Source organism: Wasmannia auropunctata, unplaced genomic scaffold, assembly GCF_000956235.1.
Source record: "Wasmannia auropunctata unplaced genomic scaffold, wasmannia.A_1.0 LD336076.1, whole genome shotgun sequence".
In the NCBI taxonomy this organism is placed as follows: Eukaryota; Metazoa; Arthropoda; class Insecta; order Hymenoptera; family Formicidae; genus Wasmannia; species Wasmannia auropunctata.
In genome coordinates, this window is record NW_012026814.1 from 1,165,617 (window position 1) to 1,185,967 (window position 20,351).

General features: G+C 37.1%; 1 protein-coding gene across 1 annotated transcript; it reads left to right on the forward strand.

Annotated features, from left to right (window-relative positions):
* Positions 1–7,407: 7,407 nt before the first annotated feature.
* Positions 7,408–16,400, forward strand: LOC105449184 (nuclear receptor subfamily 2 group E member 1). The gene is made up of 4 exons (XM_011688189.1): positions 7,408–7,642; positions 14,619–14,855; positions 15,033–15,256; positions 15,732–16,400. Exons 1-4 carry the CDS (start codon positions 7,576–7,578, stop codon positions 16,398–16,400), a joined length of 1,197 nt encoding a protein of 398 aa, XP_011686491.1. The 5' UTR covers positions 7,408–7,575.
* The last annotated feature ends 3,951 nt before the right edge of the window (positions 16,401–20,351 follow it).

The window sequence follows — 20,351 nt, forward strand, 5'->3', positions numbered from 1 at the left end:
CATCTAAACGACCGTAAAAAGATCAGCATTAAAAAAATTTGTTTTCATCTTGGGTGAAGAGAGACAGGGAAAGAAAAAGAATGTAAGAGTAGGTGAGATCGACAATGCTGACAAAGAATCGACTGTCAGCACACTGTCAGTGCTGACAGCGGGTTCGAATTACGTCACTTGGTCGGGGCCGCTGTGCTTTTTTAGAACGGCCATTCAAAGCTGCGCTTCACAGTCAGTGCGGGTAGACGACTATGAGAATCGACGGGGATGCTTCTTACATGCTGCTCGGTGCCCACATGATCTGTGCAAGAAGACATCTTTCTTAAGCGTCCGATGTGGGAGTGGTCCCGCCGGAATGGTCGGCCATTGCACGAAGCACAGGAATCTCAATGCATATCGTCCGAATAAAAAATGTTATCTAGCTTAATTATGTTCACGCGAATGTGTTTATGTGTAAGATTTTTTAAGTGAATCTTGATAAAAAAAATAGTACAGATCATTTTGCTAAAATATTATAATAAATTGTTTAGGTGTAAGAAAAGGGATAACAAATACATATAATTGTAGTTGTCAAAGAAGTATGGAAGATGGTGAAAAATCATCTTCCATACTTTTTTGGCTTCATGAAAGATCATTTTAAGTAAAATTCAAAACACAGCGCTTTGAAATAAACGAACTAAATAAATGCAATTTTCCACAATAGTATTATAATATAAGTTGAAACGCATAAATCAAAATTTTATGTTAAATTTTATGTTTGATTATGTTAAAAATGTTTACGTTTTTCTCATTTCTTTATTAGATTTGCTTCAATCGAAACGCAATCCTTTGACGAAGAATCGAAAACTATAGAGAGTAATCCTCCCATCAAAAGTACGTTGCATCATGGAAGTTCTCCTTTGCAAGTTGGTTCTAGGAACGGTTCCCACCGATCGTCTTGCCTTCTCTTCTCCTTTCTCTCTTTATCTCTCCTTTTCCCTTTCTTTTTCCTTTTGATATAACGACAATCTCAAGCAGTCTCTCGCGCATAGATGAATGCGTAACCAGAGGCCGGATGTCTCCGCCCAGGATGGATGCGCGTCTTGTAAGGTACTCTCCTCAAGAAGCTCCTTCGTCTTCTTTCTCAAGGTGCGCCGTCTCTGATTTCTGATCTAATACTAGCCGGTGTAACTACTTGTCGCTCCGCGCTCTGCACCGCCCACTTTGAGAGGAGCGCAGGAGAAACGCGAAAACAGTCGCGGAAAGTTCGTTACGTGTCCCCGAGTGCCAGACCAACCGACGTCTGATTTTCATAACACTGAACTTCCGGCCGACTAACGGACGTCGACGTCTTCGCGCCCTCGTTTTTCACCATCGGTTTTATAATCATGATGGAGAACTTCATGGTTACCGGGCAGCCGGAAGGGGTTAAAAGTCGACGGGTCACTCTTTGCGACATATTGTCGTACTGGCTAATATCTTGGCGAAAATCTCGTAACGTCTGACTTGAGAAAAAAATATTTGATTCTGAACATCCATTTTTTTGTTCTTACGAGTTTTTATCATAGTTTTATGATAAATAATCTCATGACAATAGAATTGAAATGAATTTAATAAATTAACTGCATAAAACGTTTCTTATATACGGGAAATTTTCGTGAATCGTCGATACGCCGCGCAACACGCTTTCCACGCGAGATCTTCCCATGTCAAATTATGTTTAACCGAGGACTCGAGTATTCTCATGAGCGCGAGCTCGCGCATATGGCGGATTTTCGTATGATTTCATCGCCAAAGGGCGCCCGCTTTACTCCCCCAACGATCAGGTAAAACGCGAGGGCATCACCGATGCTCGCGTTTACGCGATATTGACCCGGCCATATGCTCGTTAGTTCCCATAATATTGCCATTCTAACGTTGCTGCTGTACGTGATGGTATCTAGATGGAGGTAGCAACAGGTAGGTGCTCCGTCATTGTTCTAATCACTCCGTCACGTCTGATCACGTCTGGGATAAGCGAACTGACGATTTGTCCGATCACGCAAACTACAATTGTCTAATTTCATGTCTTCGCGCTGCGTCATTAAGTAGTTTATGCTCATTAGAGATCAATGAAAAAAGTATTTATAAGAAATGCAATCACGTGGTATAAATTAAAATTTGAAAGTGCGGAATCGTAAAATACTGGAGATAGCGTAATATTTGACTTTTAGAATTGCACGACATATCGTTGATTAATCGAATTGGGAAAAGACGATTTTAATAGATTTTTCAATAAATACTGTATTAACACACACAAAAGGAATTTAAACTTTCGTATCTTTTAAAATTTTGAGGCATTTCGTTAACACATTTATTATTAAATTATCTTGCATTTAAATAAAAACTGCAGATTGTAAATAACATTTGGATATATCTAAATGCGTTTCCATCAAAAATAGCACATTTGCTCCTACATACATATATGTCTTAATTCTTTTAGTTATTTTATCAGTTAATTAAATATAGAATACTAAGAAATATAAAGAAATTTTTCTGTTATTTTATCATATTTGGCATAAAAAGAATTCGTTTGATAATAATATAAGCAACTTTTAAAAGTAAATATCTTATTTGAATGAATGTGAATGTACAAAAATAGAAAACATGAATGCGAGATTATAATAATCCTGACAAAGAATTGTATTGTGGACGTTGTAATTCCAAAAGACTCAAAAATCTAGTACTAACCGGTACCTAACTAGCCTTTTCCTGTCATGTTACTCTTCGTCTTAGTACTAATGCTGGTCTATGTGAGTTTTGATAATCTCCTAATTTGTGAAGATTATCCTTTCACTTTTATAAAATGCCTTTACCTTTAGCGTAGAAATAATAAAAGCCCAAAAATAAATAAATGAATAAATGCTATAAAAATAGGATAATTTTGTTTATAAAACTTTCCTCTAAAGTTTTTTTAACAAACCATTTTACGCAAGAATCGAATTCTTCTGCTTAAAAATAATGACTAAAACTCTAATGTCTTATTTAGGGCGTCACAAATCAAATAAATTTTAATTTAATTATTTCCGATTCTTGCTAACGTCAAAGCATACTCTGCGAAAGTAAGTTACAAAAAGTCGGTCAAAATAATTATAATAATACTGGAATAAGATTCAGTAATAAATTTTCCGTTTCATCGGCTTAAGAACGAAAAGTTTATTGATTCTTTTCCGCAGCGGTGAAAACTTTTTTATAGATAAAAACTTTTCTATAGATGTCATAACATCGCACAGGTACTGCAAGAAAGGATATTGAAAAAAAGCAGAGTTTAGTTTAAGTATGTATATTACCTGAGGTTGAAATATAATGAAAAAGAAAGTCGTGAAAAAAAAATGCGAACTAACTGTGCATAGCTATGTCTGATTATTTTCTGACTAGTTGAACTGCATAGTCAGATAACGAAAGATAACATTAGGATCATTATGAAGGTTATAGTTTATTTATTTCTTTTCTTTACCTGTGACCTAGCTTCAATTTTACTTTCACATATTTTTTAACACGATTTAACCCTTTGGTCTCTAGTGATACATATATGTACCGTATCTATAAAAATCATATTTTTAGTACATATTAATCTACACAATTAAAATTCGTGAAATAAGCTAATGACGGTCATAGCAGGATCTTGGTGCTTGATGCTATAATTTCGTATGATTTTATATACATTTTTTTTAAATTCTATACAAACTGCGCGCCGTTACTTTCGGTTTTGACGCAGTTCTTAATTGAACTAGAATATCACAATATTCTATATATAATTTCATATATATTCTATATATATATATATTAATAATATCACAATATTAAAATTGATTATCAATTTAATAATACTGATACGTACAAGCATTTAATAAGATTCTTCCCCCCAACGCGATGCAAGAAACTTTTATTGTACTGTAAAGAAAGTTAATCTGTGTACAATCAAGGTTTATTTTAAAGAAAATTATCTAAACTTTTAATTGAAAAATGTTGTAATATAAATATAATCATAAGATTTAAAAAAATTATTTACGTAAAAAAAGTTTTCTCGGACTAACACACTGGCCGGTAACATTTGACTTCTTTTTTTACTTAAAATTGTTGACTCTTTGATCATTTTGTAAAAATATGTCTGAAATAACTATTCATACTTGTATTGCAAAATGCTGTTGGACAGTGTAAAACATGGAAAATTCTCTCTCTCTCCTTCTTCTCGCTTCTCCTCTCTCTCTCTCTCTCTCTCTCTCTCTCTCTCTCTCTCTCTCTCTCTCTCTCTCTCTCTCTCTCTCCTTTCTCTCTCCCCATTATAAATCATTTCATTATAATTTAATAATAATATTTTATTTCTTGGATTCATCATATTAGATATGCCACTTTAAATTTTTATATTTCGACCTCATTTTTGTAATCAGTAATCTTCCAAATCTTTAAAAAGACCAAACATGATATTGAAATTTTTAATATGATCTTTAAAATGATATGCAAAGGCGCATCATGTAGTGTCATTGAATTGATACGAAAAAAGATACGATACGCAACAAGCTTGTATTCGTTATTTTATGACTCCTGCACAGGACGCGGTAACATTTGACGTGCGGTAAGACGCGACGCGGTGATCGATCGTTTTTGCATAGAAAATATAATTGGTTATCGCATTACATCTTGTCGCGCGTTTTGTCAAACGTTGCCGCGTCCTCTGTGCAGAAGCCAAGATAGATTTTCAAAGCAAATTTCTATTTATATCCCGTTATTCTTCTTTGTATTTATTTGTGCGACTCAATAAATGTCCCTGATCGACGTCATAAATTTACTATCCATTAATTTTTTGTTAGTCAAATTTATATCTAGATAACACAACGAAGTCTAAAATTAACATAAAATGTCTCTCATGTCCTTTGCGTAAGATACCTGTAAGGCGAAAAGGTATTTTCTTAAAATAACATCGTTTATCTCAACATACTATTGTTATTGCTTATCTCAATCCGTCTCTTTTACGAGCTTCAGCATACAAATATATTCCAATTTTGGCCCCATTAGGCACGTTTGCCTTCTTGCCAAAGCAACTCGAATCTCTTACTCATGTCCCGCGAAACTTTTCCTCCTTCGGAGGAATGAACAAGCAACGTTGCTATTATATTGTTAGGCCTCGTATTTCCCGAGGCAGTTACGTAGATAATCTTCTATCCCATATTGCTCCAAAGCTAAAACGGTGCACGGTCGGGCGAGCATTCGGCGGTCTCTCAATGGCGGCCAAGTCGAGGGTGCAAACATACAAACCAAGAATATGTTTCTATCCGCGCAGAAATATTTTTCTCTCAGAATCCCTGAAGTGTCAATGTTTAAGAAAAGATTACGGAAATGCGTTGTAACATACACAATATTCGTATCTACGACGAAAGATTTGTGGACGAATGTGCCGCTATAGCTCTCTCGCTTCGGATTATTTACAATTTTTTTATCCTGTAATCATCGGGAAAGATACATTAATAGTGCAGATATAGTTGGGGACGGTTTTTCTTTCAAAAAAGTATCAGTCGAAATAACTCTCCAATAAAACCTTCCGTGTTTTTTAGTTCAAGTACCTATGTTATATATAGCCATACAGAGAATAATATCGAAAGAATTCAAATAATTTCTTCAATATTTAAAGATTCGGATCCGAAGGGGTTAATAACGCGCGCGATTAATTATGATCACCAGAGCACCCCCGCGAGTGCCTCCGCGTTGCTGCACGCGAAGCATCATAAAAATACACCTGGTGCAATCTGCGAAGATAACATCGACTCGAGTAGGTCTCTCTCTCTCGAGGGGGAGCGTGATATGCCATCGAGAGATCTAATCTCCGCCGATATTACATCGGTTATGACGGATTCCTGGCGTAATTCACCGAGTGTAAGAACAGCCTCGCACCCCAACCCTGTTTCGCGTGCGATATACATACACACGGACGCTGCAGTACGCATTCATGAGGGGTGGCCCCGGGTATAGGTAGGGATCGGGCACGAGATAATTCAAGATGGAGTCAGGGAGTCAGGCGCGGCGCATCTGCCCGCGTCGCTATTATTCCAAGTACATGCACTCCGCCGTTTAACCTCCTCCACGGTGTATCTCCGCGGCATTTTGAATGGCGAAACCTCCAACAAAAGTCTACCCTCTACCTGAGCCTCTCCTCGGGGCGCACGCATCAACGAATTTCAACGGCCGCGAGAGCGAGCGAGGGATTTAATTCCGGTCCTAAACAGAGCGCGGTCCAGAATTACGGCGCCGCAGAATTACGGGCGATTAGCCGGACCAGCGGCTATATGTGGGAATTTTTAATGCAGGATCGCTGGATGATACCGCAAATACAGCTGCTTATTTTAATATCCGAAATACAGGTCTTGCTGCTTTCTACATATTAATATAGCGCTGGAAATATTCCGAATTGTTATTATTGGTTAGTCACTCTGTAATACTTTGTATCATCTATATTACAAAATTGTGAACAATTTTTCTTGCAACGGAAAACGTAAATATTAGACCAAACTTTGAAAAAGTAAAAATTTGAGCGTAAGATGCAACACGAGAGAGTGAACCGTAAACGAAGCTTCTAGGAAGGGTAAAATGGAATAACGAAATGTAAAAGAGGTATTTATCTCTCAAAACGCTTCTTTTACGTTTCGCTATTTTAATTTGCACTTTCTGGAGGAACTTCGTGTTTCTGTCTTGCATTTGCTTTATGCTCCGATTTTTATTTTAGCCAGGTGGGAATTTCATAGAAATCTTCTCGATCGATTTTAATATCTAGGTATTAGCGTATAAGTTTTCTGCTTTATATTAATAAATTGTAAAAAAATATTGCGAATTAATCATTCTGTATCAAATCATCTATTTCACAACTCATAAAGTTGTAAGCCATTTTTCTTGCAACGTAAAAAAAAAAACGTAAATATTGAATTAGAAAAATGTTATAGACATCTTAAATTTATCGGAACATAGCGACATATAGTATTAATATTAACTTGTTAAATAATTGCTAGCAACATTGATAATTATTGTCTATTCATCATTTGCTCGTAGAGAATGCAAACATAAAATGCGTTAAGATTGCTATGCGCGACGCCGCATGGGGTATAAGGAAGCTATACCTTCCTTCTCACCTTCGTTTCGAAGGTGATTCTCGCGAAGTGGTTGCTCGCGGTGGCGGGGATGATGACGCAACCCCCTGTCGTCTCGCAGGGGCGACGTTCAACCCCCCAGATATCAGAAACGAGCCACTCCTTTCGTCAGATCCGCCCTTCGCCGAGGGTAGGGACGCCCTCGGCCAATGGGGCACGTTTTCCACATAGCATCATCAAAGTTGTTCACTATCGTGCTGGGCATCAAAAAGTCTCGACTAAGGTGACTCTCAGTCACATTTCACCCCGGTGTTAGTCCTCAGCGCGCCGCCGCAGCCAGAAAGTGATGTCGTAAAAACACGGAAGACTAGCCGCCCGAAAAGTCCGGCTTTGAGAAAAAATTCCATTGTGTGCACGGTGCGATTGGTTCAGAGCTCTGTCTCTCGCTCGAGCCTCTCCAATGACCATTGTGTAGTGACGATTACGAAGGATGCAGAATCAGGAGTCACAGATGCCACATATGTCAGTTCCACCGCCAAAGATGCCGACTTCTTCAAGTAAATAGCCCACGATTTTTATGTTTGTTTCCAACGTCATCGAATACTTAAATATATATTTAGATATTTTATTTTGAAGCTTTAAAATATGTATGTGCCGCTTAGTGTGCCGTATGCTAAACTATTCGTTCAGGTATTTAATATTTAATATTTTTGCTTTTTGTAACTTTCTTTTTATTTTGTTCTACTTTTCCTTCTTGTTATCTTTTTACTTATAAACTTTCAATTATTTTATGATTGCACTGAACAAAGAGAATTTATTTTACATTTTATATGAAATAAATAATATTTAATAAAGGAGGAGGGTCCATAAGGACCTATTTCGGTTTCTCTTCAAATTTTGTCGAAACTCACGAAAATTTATATTTTGAGGTCAATTACATTCAATTCGAGATTCCAGCTTAAACGGAGCGATGGAGTTGCCATATTTATTCGGAAATCAATGTTTTGATTGTCGTATTGGAAAATAATTTGTAATTATTCTTTATTCAGATTACAGTTCTTAAATCTCGAATTATCGAATCTCTTCTTTTTTGTGGATTTTTCGAGCAGTGTATTTATTTATATCTCATTATTATGGCCCGCGGACATTGAATCATGAGGCTAACGCTACGCGCTTTGTTTTCATTGAGTAGGTCGTACGCTAACCGATTGCTATCTCACTATAATAATGAGATAAAAATAAATACACTGCTCGAAAAATTTACAAAAGAGAAGAGATTTGATAATTCGAGATTTGAGAACTGTAATCTCAATAAAGAATAATTCAAATAATTCCAGAATAATTCAAATTATTTTCCAATACGACAATCAAAATATTGATTTCCGAATAAATATGGCAACTCCATCGCTCCGTTTAAGCTGGAATCGCTCGAATTAAATGTAATTGACCTCAAGATATAGATTTTTGAAAGTTTGGACAAAATTTGAAAAATGCCGAAATCGGCCCTTATGGGCCCTCCTCCTTTATTATAAAAACATTGACTAAAAATTAAAAAAGATCTTTTTGTATTGCAATCTACATTATCCAGTTGTTTCTGATCTATAATTATTACAAATATTGAATTAATGTAAAGGTTTTTTCAAAAAGTTATTGACGATGACTAAAGAAAATAACTTTTATTTTAAATATTAAACTCTATACATTCTCGTACGGACAAACGAGGAATAATTAGACTCACAATCAGAATTACGAAACGTACGCTACAGAAGAATTGATACATGCTATGATTTTTAATCCACCGATTTATCAACATGGATTTTCTTGATCCATTCACACAGAGAACATAGTCTTATTTTAATGTTAAAAATTTGCTGTGTTCCGATTTAATTAATAAATTACTAATAATTAAATGTATTGAAATTTGTATTTGCAAAACTGAAACAGATTTAATCAAGTCGAAATGTCTTACTTTAATATTGTTAATTTAAATGGTTATATTCTGACATCTTTTGTTTGTTTATTTTATTGACTTCTATTTTCTTTCGTTTTTAATATTTAGATAATAAAATTTATTTAATAATAATAAAATTAATTAAATTTACTGAAATAGATCTTTTAAATAGAATTTATATACATGTAACAGCTTCCATAATTATTTTTAATTAAGATTTAAATGTATTTTACAATAATCTCTCAATAGTCTAATCTCTTTAAACAATTGTTGAAAAGATGATAAATGGAACATTAAACTTGACGTTTTTTTTTTCACTAATGTTAAATTTTCCGAGTATATAATACATACAATATTAGTGAAACTTTACATAAAATCTTTCTTTCAATTTCGAGCTTTCTATTAAAAAAATATTCTCTCTGAATATAACCTGTATTCGAAAAAAATTGATAAATAATGTATGAACAACTTCCTGTTTTCTTGCACTAAAAGAAATTTTTCTTTTTCTATTATATTATTTATGATATCTTTTAACTGTAAAGGTTTAGACACAATAAAGGAAAAGGGAACTAAGCTTAAAGAATTAGGAAAATCAGATAATGAAAAATCGGATTAAAAAAATCACATGTCTCTGACTTTTGACTAATTGCTTGTATTCAATTTCCTGTCCCTTATTTTTTTCATTGTGTCTGAGTCTTAAAATCATTTGTAAAGAATGTGGGTTATGTTTACTTAGTTCAATGCTATACTAAAATGCGAATGAAGAGAATTTGAATTTTGAAATCATTCAAAATCGACAAAGTGGGCACTCGAATTTCGGATTTAAAGGAATAAACGAAATCGCGCGCGCGTGTAACACTATGCGTAGAACACTGTAATAAATATTATTTAACTTAATAATACCTTGTCTTTGTTTTCTCTTAACTTATATTTTGCGTTAAGACGCTATATAATTTTTGCTAACCTTCGAATACGATTTTAGTGTAATTATTAATTACTCATTAATTACTCATAAGCTTATATATTTATGCATTACAGAATCTTGACAAAAGAATTATTTTATCGTCTTGCTTCAACATGTAATATATATAATAAAATATATATATAAATATATTATTTATTATTAAATATTTATTGTATAATATTTAAATTAGACTTCCAAGTGCAAAAATTTCGATGAGATATAGTTTACAAGAGTTGCAACAATTAACAGATAGAAAATTTGAAATTATTTCTGTATCTGATAAAATCAATGTAATAGATATTATCTCTTCATTTTTTATGAATTTTCTAAAAACATGGAAAATTTTTTTTATATGTATATTAACTTTTTTCACGAGTTTCTTTACAATTCTGTTGCCCTTTTCTATTTTGTAAGTAAGACATTTCCTACATATTTAACCCTTTTCCTTTTCTAGGATCTATCAGTGACTTTATACAATTTCTACCTGAAGTCCGAATTGCTCGTTCAGTCGTGCTTCGAGAGCTTCGCACATTTATTGCCGTCAATGTAGAGACAAAACTCCGAGTGGTCAATAACTCACACCTTCATTTTACAAAAAAAAAAGTAAAATTACACCCCGACCGTGTGTCGTATAAACGCACGCAATAAAAGTTTACGGCGCCTGCATTTCCGTGACATACCTGTCGCGATCTGTCGAAGTGATCGATCGATGGCGTGCCAATTACAATTAACGATTCTCATGGCCCCTGCCGCGGCATGCTAATTTCATCTCGTGTGAAACAACAAACATGTGGCCTTTAAACGTAGCGAATACTGTGCATTTAAAACGATTCATCCCCGAGCGTAGCTCATCCATGAGAAAGTAACGACAGATGGTTCAAAACCGATGCGCCGAGAACGAATCACCGTGGTGGTCGGCTATAGCAGGTTGACGCGGGTGGTTGAACACAGCGTCAGTTGGCTTCCAATCAGTGTAGCACATCGGGCTAATTAGAGCGTGGTTATGCAAACCCATTTAAAATTATGTATATGTCCTATTTGTTTCTAGTATTTACAATAATTTTTCTATAATTTGATTATAGTAAATAAATAATCATTTGGCAACTTCTCTTTTCAACTCTTTTTTAATACACGCAAATAAATAATAATATAACAATTTGTAATATGTCGTTGTAAGACATATGTAATGATAACGATGACAAATTAATGAAACAAATTTAGAACTTAAGACATAAGATTAATTGGATTCTTAGAATTATGAAGTGTGTAGAAAAACTCGATCCCGTCTCTCGAAGTTGTGAAGATAAAACTATCTTTGCAAAAGGGGTGCATTGGTGAGGCGAGCAGATGACGGTTAGATTTTACTCGATCAATTATATATGAATACGTATACTGATAGCAAACGGCTGGCTCTTAAACACATGTCACTACATTCCCATGTTCATTTACGGCGCGCCACCTGATGGTGCGTGAAATGATAGAATTACGGGAAACAAGTCATTTAACATTATGTACGAAAAGTTACACTTTAGTTACGCTTTTTTTTATGTGTATCTTTTTCTATTATTTACGATGATTTTTCTTTAATTCGATTGTGATAAGTGAATAATATATATGTTTCAAGCGCCTTCTCTTTTTATCTCTCAATGCACAGAAATAAACAATTTAATGTTATTGTAAGTCATATGAACATATTATGATAAATTGATTGATAGATAAAATTTCCTATATTTCTCTCAAAATTATTAAAAAAAAATCTTCCTGTTATTCATCTTAATGTTTTGTTCGCCATTTTAACGCGTCAAAATTTAATAGATATTTAATCGTAACATTAGTAATGACTTTCGATTTTCCCACCGACACACATGCAAATGCGTCAGAAAGTAAAATTCGTGGAAACCAATAGAAAAAAAAAGTTTGACGACAGAACGGTTATTTTTTGCCGATGAAACTCGTGCCGTACGAACGACGAGGTAACGACGAGCCTAAAACGAGTCATATACGTTTTGCGGACTGAAAGACTCGGTCTATCAGTCCCCATGCAATTATATGAAGAAGTTCGTAATTTTCTATGAAAGTTCGGCTGGAGGACACACTTTACGTCGCCATTTCGCCGGTCCTCGTCGGCCGGCCGGTGACCGTCCTCTCCCTCTTTCGCTTTCTCTTGTTTTCGTTCACCCTTTGCATGCGAACGCGCACCAGCCGCGGGGATGCGCGCGACAAACTTTTCCCTTAATTTCGTAGTCACGAACACGCGGTTCGCAACTTTCGGCTCTTTCGGGGAGAGAAAGAGAAAAAACGTCGGCCGAAATAAAGCCACCGGCTAGTCGCTAGCCGGTGAATCACATATCCGGCCATATTCGCGGAACTTGGTCTTCTATCCCCCTCCGCCCCGCCGAATTTCAAATGTCGGATGTTCCACGTGTATACGGGGTATTCCCACTGAAGTTTCCAATTCTGACGTAAACGCGTATTTTTCGGGTTCCGTTTTCGTCGGTGGCCCATGGGTTCAAATGAAATAATTGATGCGGGTGAAACACGTGCTCGCGCTTTAGAGCGATACTTACCGCCTTCGTGCCGTACGGCAAACGTACGATTTTACATTCCCCTCTTTCCGCGTGCCACACCTCCGGGCCGGGCTAATGACAGTATTTTTCGCATAAACGGGCGATTGAAAACGCGCGCTTGCGCGCATTCACGCGCCTCATCAAATATTCACCCGATTTTTACAGCAACCCCGTAAAGGGGGGGCTTTCTCTCTCCTCCCCTATAAGCTTCTTTTCCTCCTCCTCCTTCTCTCTTCCCTCTTTGCCCGCTTCGGCAAAGGAGGAGGACACGGAGGAAGAGTCCGCGTTCGCGATCGTTACTATAAAAATCCCGTGAATATTTGATGCGCGACGCGTGACAGAAGGAAGATGATCGCCGCCCGAGCGGAATAACCGAGCCCGCGGCTCGATTCCACACGACGATGAAAAATTCAATCGCGAGTGACTCGCGAGCCGGCCGAATGCAAATTTCATGCGCGACCACGTGACGGCGCGAGTGCAGAGAAACGCTTTGCGTGATTCCGACGCGCGCGCGCGCGAGTTTCCCTCTCTCGGGAAGGGAGAGAAAAGGTGGACATTCCTCGCGGCGAGGGGCGCATTACCCTGTCATTCGACCCGCAACCCGTCTGCTTTCCGCTTGAACATGTGCGCCGCATTTTGCGCATTTCCCGTAACTCCTCGTTAATGATTTACCCCCAGGAACACCGCGGAGGAACCACTCTTTTCTCTCGGTGCCGCCAAGAAGGGGGAGCGTCTTTTAACCGCGAATATTATTAAAGAAGAAGAGCGGCTCGCGTGCGCGGGGCGACCGAGAAACTTCTCGATTTGTCGCTATTACCGGCAATCATAGGTAAGAAGCGCGGTGGAAAAACGTGTAATATGGAAGTTGAGGCTTTTGATAGCCGGAGCGTATGACTCTCACGAACAACCACGAGACCCTCGAGACTTTTGATGAGTCTAGAAGAGTCTGAAGTGCGGTATTTAGTTACGGTAACCGTAATGTAAAGTCGTCATTATATCGTCGCTAGTTAGGATCACGCGTCAATCAACAGGTTGTTGCGCGGTATTTACCGCGTACGCGACGCTCGCGATTTAAGGGATTAAACGCGGCCCTGGCCGCGTTGTTCTCGCACTGGCTCCCCGCGGCTATATTCTATAATAACTACGACGAGAGATAAAGAAACCGACGGGAGAGATCGGGGGGCCCGATATCGAGCAAAGTGTCGTGTTTCTGGCTGCTCACTTAGGATCACTGAATGCAGCAGCCACATCCGGTCTATTCAGCCCCCATTCACGATCTCGTCGCTCTCAATGGCGTAGGCGGAGCCCGTGACAAGGAGCTGGTGGCCCCATTACGGATGACGCGGTGGCGCGCACCCCCGCCGCCGCCGTCGCCGCGTCGTCCCCGTCGCTATCCGCGCGCGCCTTATAGGGCCCGGGGGTTTGTGCGTGTGCGTGTGCCTGCGCACACATTGTACCGCATTCCCTCCTGCGGGAACTCTATTGGCGACAAATCGATCCATTCACGTCCGAAACGTCATTCAGCGGACTCATGTTGTCGCTCGTAAACGGGTTTCGAGCCAAAATACCGGCATTTTCATTCGAGATTAACGCGCCCTTTCCACCGATTGTCAACGACAATGCCGTGCTTACTCGCCGGCCGGCAAAACGACTCCTTCCGTCGAGCGCGGCGAAGTTGACGCGAGGCCTGTATCGGATTGATTGACGAGGGAATGATGAAGTGCCTCTTCGCGTCAACGCGTTTCTCGGACTACTGAAGTCGTCTCTGCCTTGCGAAAACCTTGTGTTGTCAATCGGGAGGATCGAATTGCGCTAATATTTCTTTAAGGGCATTGCGCTACCTGTTGGAATATGCAACAATATATGGAGAAAAGCAAGCTGCTCGCACCCCACTTTGTACATTTCTCAGATTTTTCTACTTTCCACGAGAAAAATCAATAAAACGATTTCAATAAAATGTCTTTTAGATAAAAAAAAAAAATTTGGCACGTAGATGAAATTTCTTGCTATATTGCTATCATTTCATCTGGAATGTTTTTCTTCCGTTTCAGGCCGCATTCTTTACGATATACCCTGTAAGGTATGCCGGGATCATTCTTCGGGAAAGCATTACGGGATATTTGCTTGCGACGGATGCGCCGGTTTTTTCAAACGATCAATTAGAAGGAATCGCCAATACGTGTGCAAGGCAAAGTCCGAGGGGGGTTGTATGGTGGACAAGACGCATCGGAATCAATGTCGTGCCTGCCGATTGGCAAAATGCATTCAGGCCGGCATGAATAAAGACGGTAATTAAGGCGTTCTGCAATGCCGTTACATTTTTATCACTTCTTAAAATATTTTTTTTTTTTTTAGTAAATCTTTTGTGAAATAAAACTCCTTAGTCATACCATTCGATTATTATCCGGCTTTGTTAATGTCAACAAGTCTTCACTAACCGAAAAACCAAATCGCTCTCTTTATAGCAGTGCAACACGAGCGAGGCCCACGGAATTCGACGCTTCGTAGACAAATGGCTTTATATTTTAAGGAGCCCGAAATTATGAATAGCATAGTAGCGCCGCCGCCAACGGCTTTAGATCTTGTTTTGCCCAAAGCGCCGTCGGAACAACGCGTCTCCGTACCTGGACCGTCGCCCCATCCCTCTCTTCCGCACCCGGCGTATTGCAACGCATTGACAGTATCAAAAGTACGTCTGTATATGCACATCTAGTGTGTCATTTTCTTAAATATTCTTTATAAAAAATCTATAGGATAGGTACAGCGGGGTAATTTGAATAGTGGGGTAATTTGGATAATAGTAAGCATTTACAAGAATTTCAGAAAAATAAGAGATTTTAAGATGTATTTTATTATATCAGACATTGATGTAATGAAATGTATCTTAAAATTTCTTTTTTTATATCAGACATTGATATAATGAAATGTATCTTAGAATCTCTTTTTTTTCTGAAATTCTTGTAAATGCTTACTATTATCCAAATTACCCCACTATTTAAATTATCCTGCTGTACCCTATATATCTTATTGATATTTTTATAAGTCCAGACAAGTTTCTTAATAAAATCTGAACATTTTGTAAACGTTTCTCTTTCTAAAATTGAAAAAAGAATGGAGAACTTATTTTTAACAGCGAATCGTTGGGGGGCTATTGTTTATTCCAGATGCCATCGAGTATCCCGAATCTGCAGTTGCCGTTTATACCTTCGATCAATCCCGAGTCTATATGCGAGCAGGCCGCGAGGTTGCTCTTTCTGAACGTGCACTGGGCGCGAGATTTGGTGTCGACAACGAATCTCGTGATGGAGGATCAGCTGATGTTGCTCGAGTCTTCCTGGCGCGAGCTCTTCCTGCTGGCCGCCGCGCAACTGATACCGACCCTCGATCCCACGCCCTTGCTACCGCTGAACATCCAGAGTATCGGGCTCGCGATCGAGGTGAACCGTTTCCGCGAGACCCTGGCCGGCTTCCACGCGATGAATCTGGACCAGCACGAGTTCGCCTGCATCAGGGCGATAGTGCTCTTCAAGGCCGGTCTGGACAGCGAACCGGTGTCCAGCAGTAGGAGCACCAGCAGTAACTCACCGAGTCCCGGAAGTCGGCTCAAAGACGCGGTCTGCGTCGCCCGGCTGATGGACAGCGCGCAATTGGCTCTAGGACAACGGCTCAGGGAGGCCTCGTACGGAACTACCTTCAGGCTCAACAAGCTGCTACTGCTACTGCCCACTCTGCGCTCCGTGTCCGCGCACGCCATCGAGGAGCTCTTTTTCAGGACGACTATCGGCGTGATCCCGATCGAAAGGATCATCTGCGACGTGTACAAGGCATCCTAACGCCTAACAGGCAGGCCCGTCCCGACGAAGCAATATGAAATTTGAGGAAAGCACTTATTTGTTATGTTTTTATTGCGACGCATTGAGACTTTTTTTTTGATACCCAATACTACAACGTATTTTATTTAGATGAAACTCTGAAAGAGAAACTCTGTATATATAATTTAAAATTATTTTTTATTTGTTTATTACTACATAAGAGAGAATATACAAAATTTTATTTTATAATTGAATTATTATAGTGTGCTGTGTACATCACAATATAATAATTTATAATTTATTATTATTATATTATGTTGTATATGTCGCATAAAATGTGACAAATGCAATAATTCTATAACAATTTTATTGGAGAATTTTAATGTGATTATTTTTCACGTAGATCCGATCTATCTAATTACCATCTATATATTAGTGCATCCAATCGAATTTGTTGTTAAAAAAGACAAAGATTACATAATTCGGACACGATGATTATAAAAAACAAACATGATTTACATGAAATACCAGAGTGAGAATGGAATGATTATATGTAATATACTTAAGTTTTATTAACAAGGAATACGAAAACAAGATAAAATTATATTTTCTAAGGCTTTGGAGTTGTGCAAAAAAGTTAATTTAAAAAAATCAGTCTAAAATATTTCAAATGAAGTGCTTCGATGAAAGAAATGTATTGAAAACGTAAGAAAATATACAAACGCGTGTAAATACAAGTGTAAAAATAATATAGCTTCGTTACATTCTATCTAATTAAGATTAGGGAAAGGTAGAATAATATCGATGCACACATGTTGAAAACATAAAGGTGTGTATAAATAGGATTATAAAATATGTAAATAAAACGTTATACAACACTGCAATCTTTTTCTTCCTTGATATTTCCTAACATTTTCATCCTGAGTATATATTTACAAGTTTCGGGACAACAGCGCGAAATAATTATTTTAGGTATATTTGTCTGCTCTTATAAAAATTTACTTGACTAGAAGAGATACAGATCTATCTTCCATTCGTCATAGTAGCGGAGAAAAGCAAAGAGATTTCGCCCGAAATATACCTGTCGGGATCAACAGAATGCGTTTCACGGTGATTTAAACTCTAATCGCGGTACAAAGCGAACCGTGCCGAATTCAGGACGGCGCTGTCAGTACATTTCGTGTTTCTAAGCCAGCATGTAATTATTCGGCCAAATAGTCCCAGTCAACAGACCTGTAAAATCGTCGACATCTTTGTCAACGGCCGTCACGCTTCCATCAGCGGTTGTGTTATTTCAATTTGATTTCCTTTTCAAAATCTTTGTTACATTGACTTGTCTCGTAAAACTTCTGTCAGCTCCTTAGTTGAGTTCTCTATAGGTCTATTCTTTGGCTTGTTTGCGTTGAAAATTTTTACACTTGAAAGAGATAAATATATATTCAGACGTTGAAGAAAGAGAGAGAGAGAGAGAAAGCAAAGATTCTAATTGTAAGTGTAAAAAGTGTAAGCAACGCGACTGATCTTTTATAACTGAACTATTATATACTTGTCGTACACACAGTTTAGTTGTAAAAGATCTGTTCAAATGAAATAGATATATATTTAATGTTTGGTAAAAGCGGGAGATATAGAAAGTTTTAGTACAGTTCGATGCAGTTTAGTGCAGTCATAAAAAAAACTTTACCTGTACAAATAAGAACGTAGACAAAAGGGAACTAAATCAAGGAATTAAATCTACGATGCTTAATTTCTAACGGAACTAATTGCACATTGAATCGTGTTTATTTATCTATTTAAATTTAGATATTTGTGTAGGATCGCTTATTTTAAAAACATAGATTTATCCGATTTTCTTCTTAAGATTGAGTCGGTATGCATGTCGTATCCTGCAACTATACCATAATAATTATGCAAAAAAGTTATTTTAAAATGAAACCGAAAGAATTTATGCGAAACGAAATCAGGACAAACTTTGTCAGTTACTGAAGAAGAACTAAAGAACATTCTCACGAAATTGCGAGATGCGGGATACGTGAAATAATATCGCCGTTCGATTCAACTGTATCTGAATGACTCTCGTTATTCGCATGAGCGGACTCTCGAGTGTTGCTACTTATCGGCACTAGTACTTCCTTGTGCCTAAATATGTTTATGTCGATACATATTGTAATTTTTCATTCCTCTTGCTCACTTGAATTGCGTGCACGCACAAAAGTTTTCTAAACATCTGAAAATATTAACGATATGTGAGAAAGGTATAACTATGTTATATTATACGTATAATTCTATAAGTTATATAGAATTGCAACCGTTTATACAACTTTTCTATTTATTTGCCGTTTCTAATAAAATAACTTATATTTTTCCTATTTAAAAACATAATTCTTTTTTTAAAAAGCAATACATGAAGATTTTTAATATGTCAAGAAGCCGACTCTTATAGTACTATATATATATTTTTTTTTTCGCAGAACTTTTATATTTGTTCGTATACAAATTCCGAAAGAAAATTCTGCAAATCTCAAAGCGTTGGAGAATGTAACTGTCATGTTTAGCTACAACTTTCACCAATAGCGCCGAGGTGAAATGTGTTCGCCTGGATAAGTCGACAGGTCATTTCGGATAGAAATTATGTCCCGGAAAAGTCAGAACCGAATTGGGCACTGGGTCATTGGGTATACATTCGGTCTTAATATCTGGCTACCTAAATTTGGCGTTAATAAGGGAACGCGTTTTGAAGATTTGGGTTGGATTATGTATCCGATATTGGTATAGAAATAGAATAAAGTTCTCTAACAGGTAATTATTAACAAGTTCCACTACTGAACGTGCAGCTTACATAATAACGTTCAGTTTATAGTGCTTAGGGTGCATTAACATATGTCTCATAATCAATGTCTCATAGGAAATATGTTAAGAAAGTATTTGGAGCAACGTGTTGATTGATTAACAGATAATGGCGCGCGCGCGCGCACGCACACACACACACTCAGATAAAATTTTAAAAATTTACGACTGACTCACAATGTCAGTCAATGATCAAGATGTTGTTTTTCAAATGTTTTTGAAACATGTGAGGACGCATCCTTATATATATTCGACTTCCAGCGGTCATTATATATCTTTCAATCGTTTCGTAAGAATTAACATACTTCCGTGATGAAGATAAACGTGAATTTAATTTGATAGGAAAAGGGATGGTCATTTAGTTTTATCCAGTTACGATCAAACTACATTATGTCTTTTAAAAATAATTTTAATCTATTTAATTTAAAGCAAAGTGATCATACTATCATTGTATATGTATGATGAACCGGATAAATATAAATAGTATGGCAATCCGGCTTTTTTACAGCTTAATCTTTAACAATTTATAGTATCAGCAATTTAGCTATTTCTATAGAAATTTGTAATCTTCTTGATTTTCTTGATTTTTTGTGGAATCTAGTACAATAAAAAATAATATAAGTTTTTTTGCTTGGCACACGAAGAAAACTAAACAATTATCGGATTCTTATTATCGTATAACTAATAATCGAATTGGATATATAAATTTAATTTATATATAATATTAAAATTGAAGTTATATACATAAATAAATTCAGATCGAGTATGCCAGATTTGGTAGTCTAAATCCGGAAATTATTTGGGCTTTTTTATGTGCCGAACCGTAAATAAGAAATTATATAATTTTTAATAAAATATAAAAATGTATGTATTTACACTTATGTTAATATTTTTTATAAAATATAATTTCTTCATGTTTTATAAAAAATTATTTAATTTTTTGTTTTTGTTCGGCATTTGAAAAAGGCCCAAATAATTACCAGATCTGGTTTGCCGAATCCAATACATCTCACCAAATTAGTATTTGGACCCGGCGCAAGCTAAGTCCAGCATACAGACTTAAAATTTCTACCTTTCGAAGGATAATACCTTTTGAAGGATTCCGCTACATCCGCTTGAACGCTT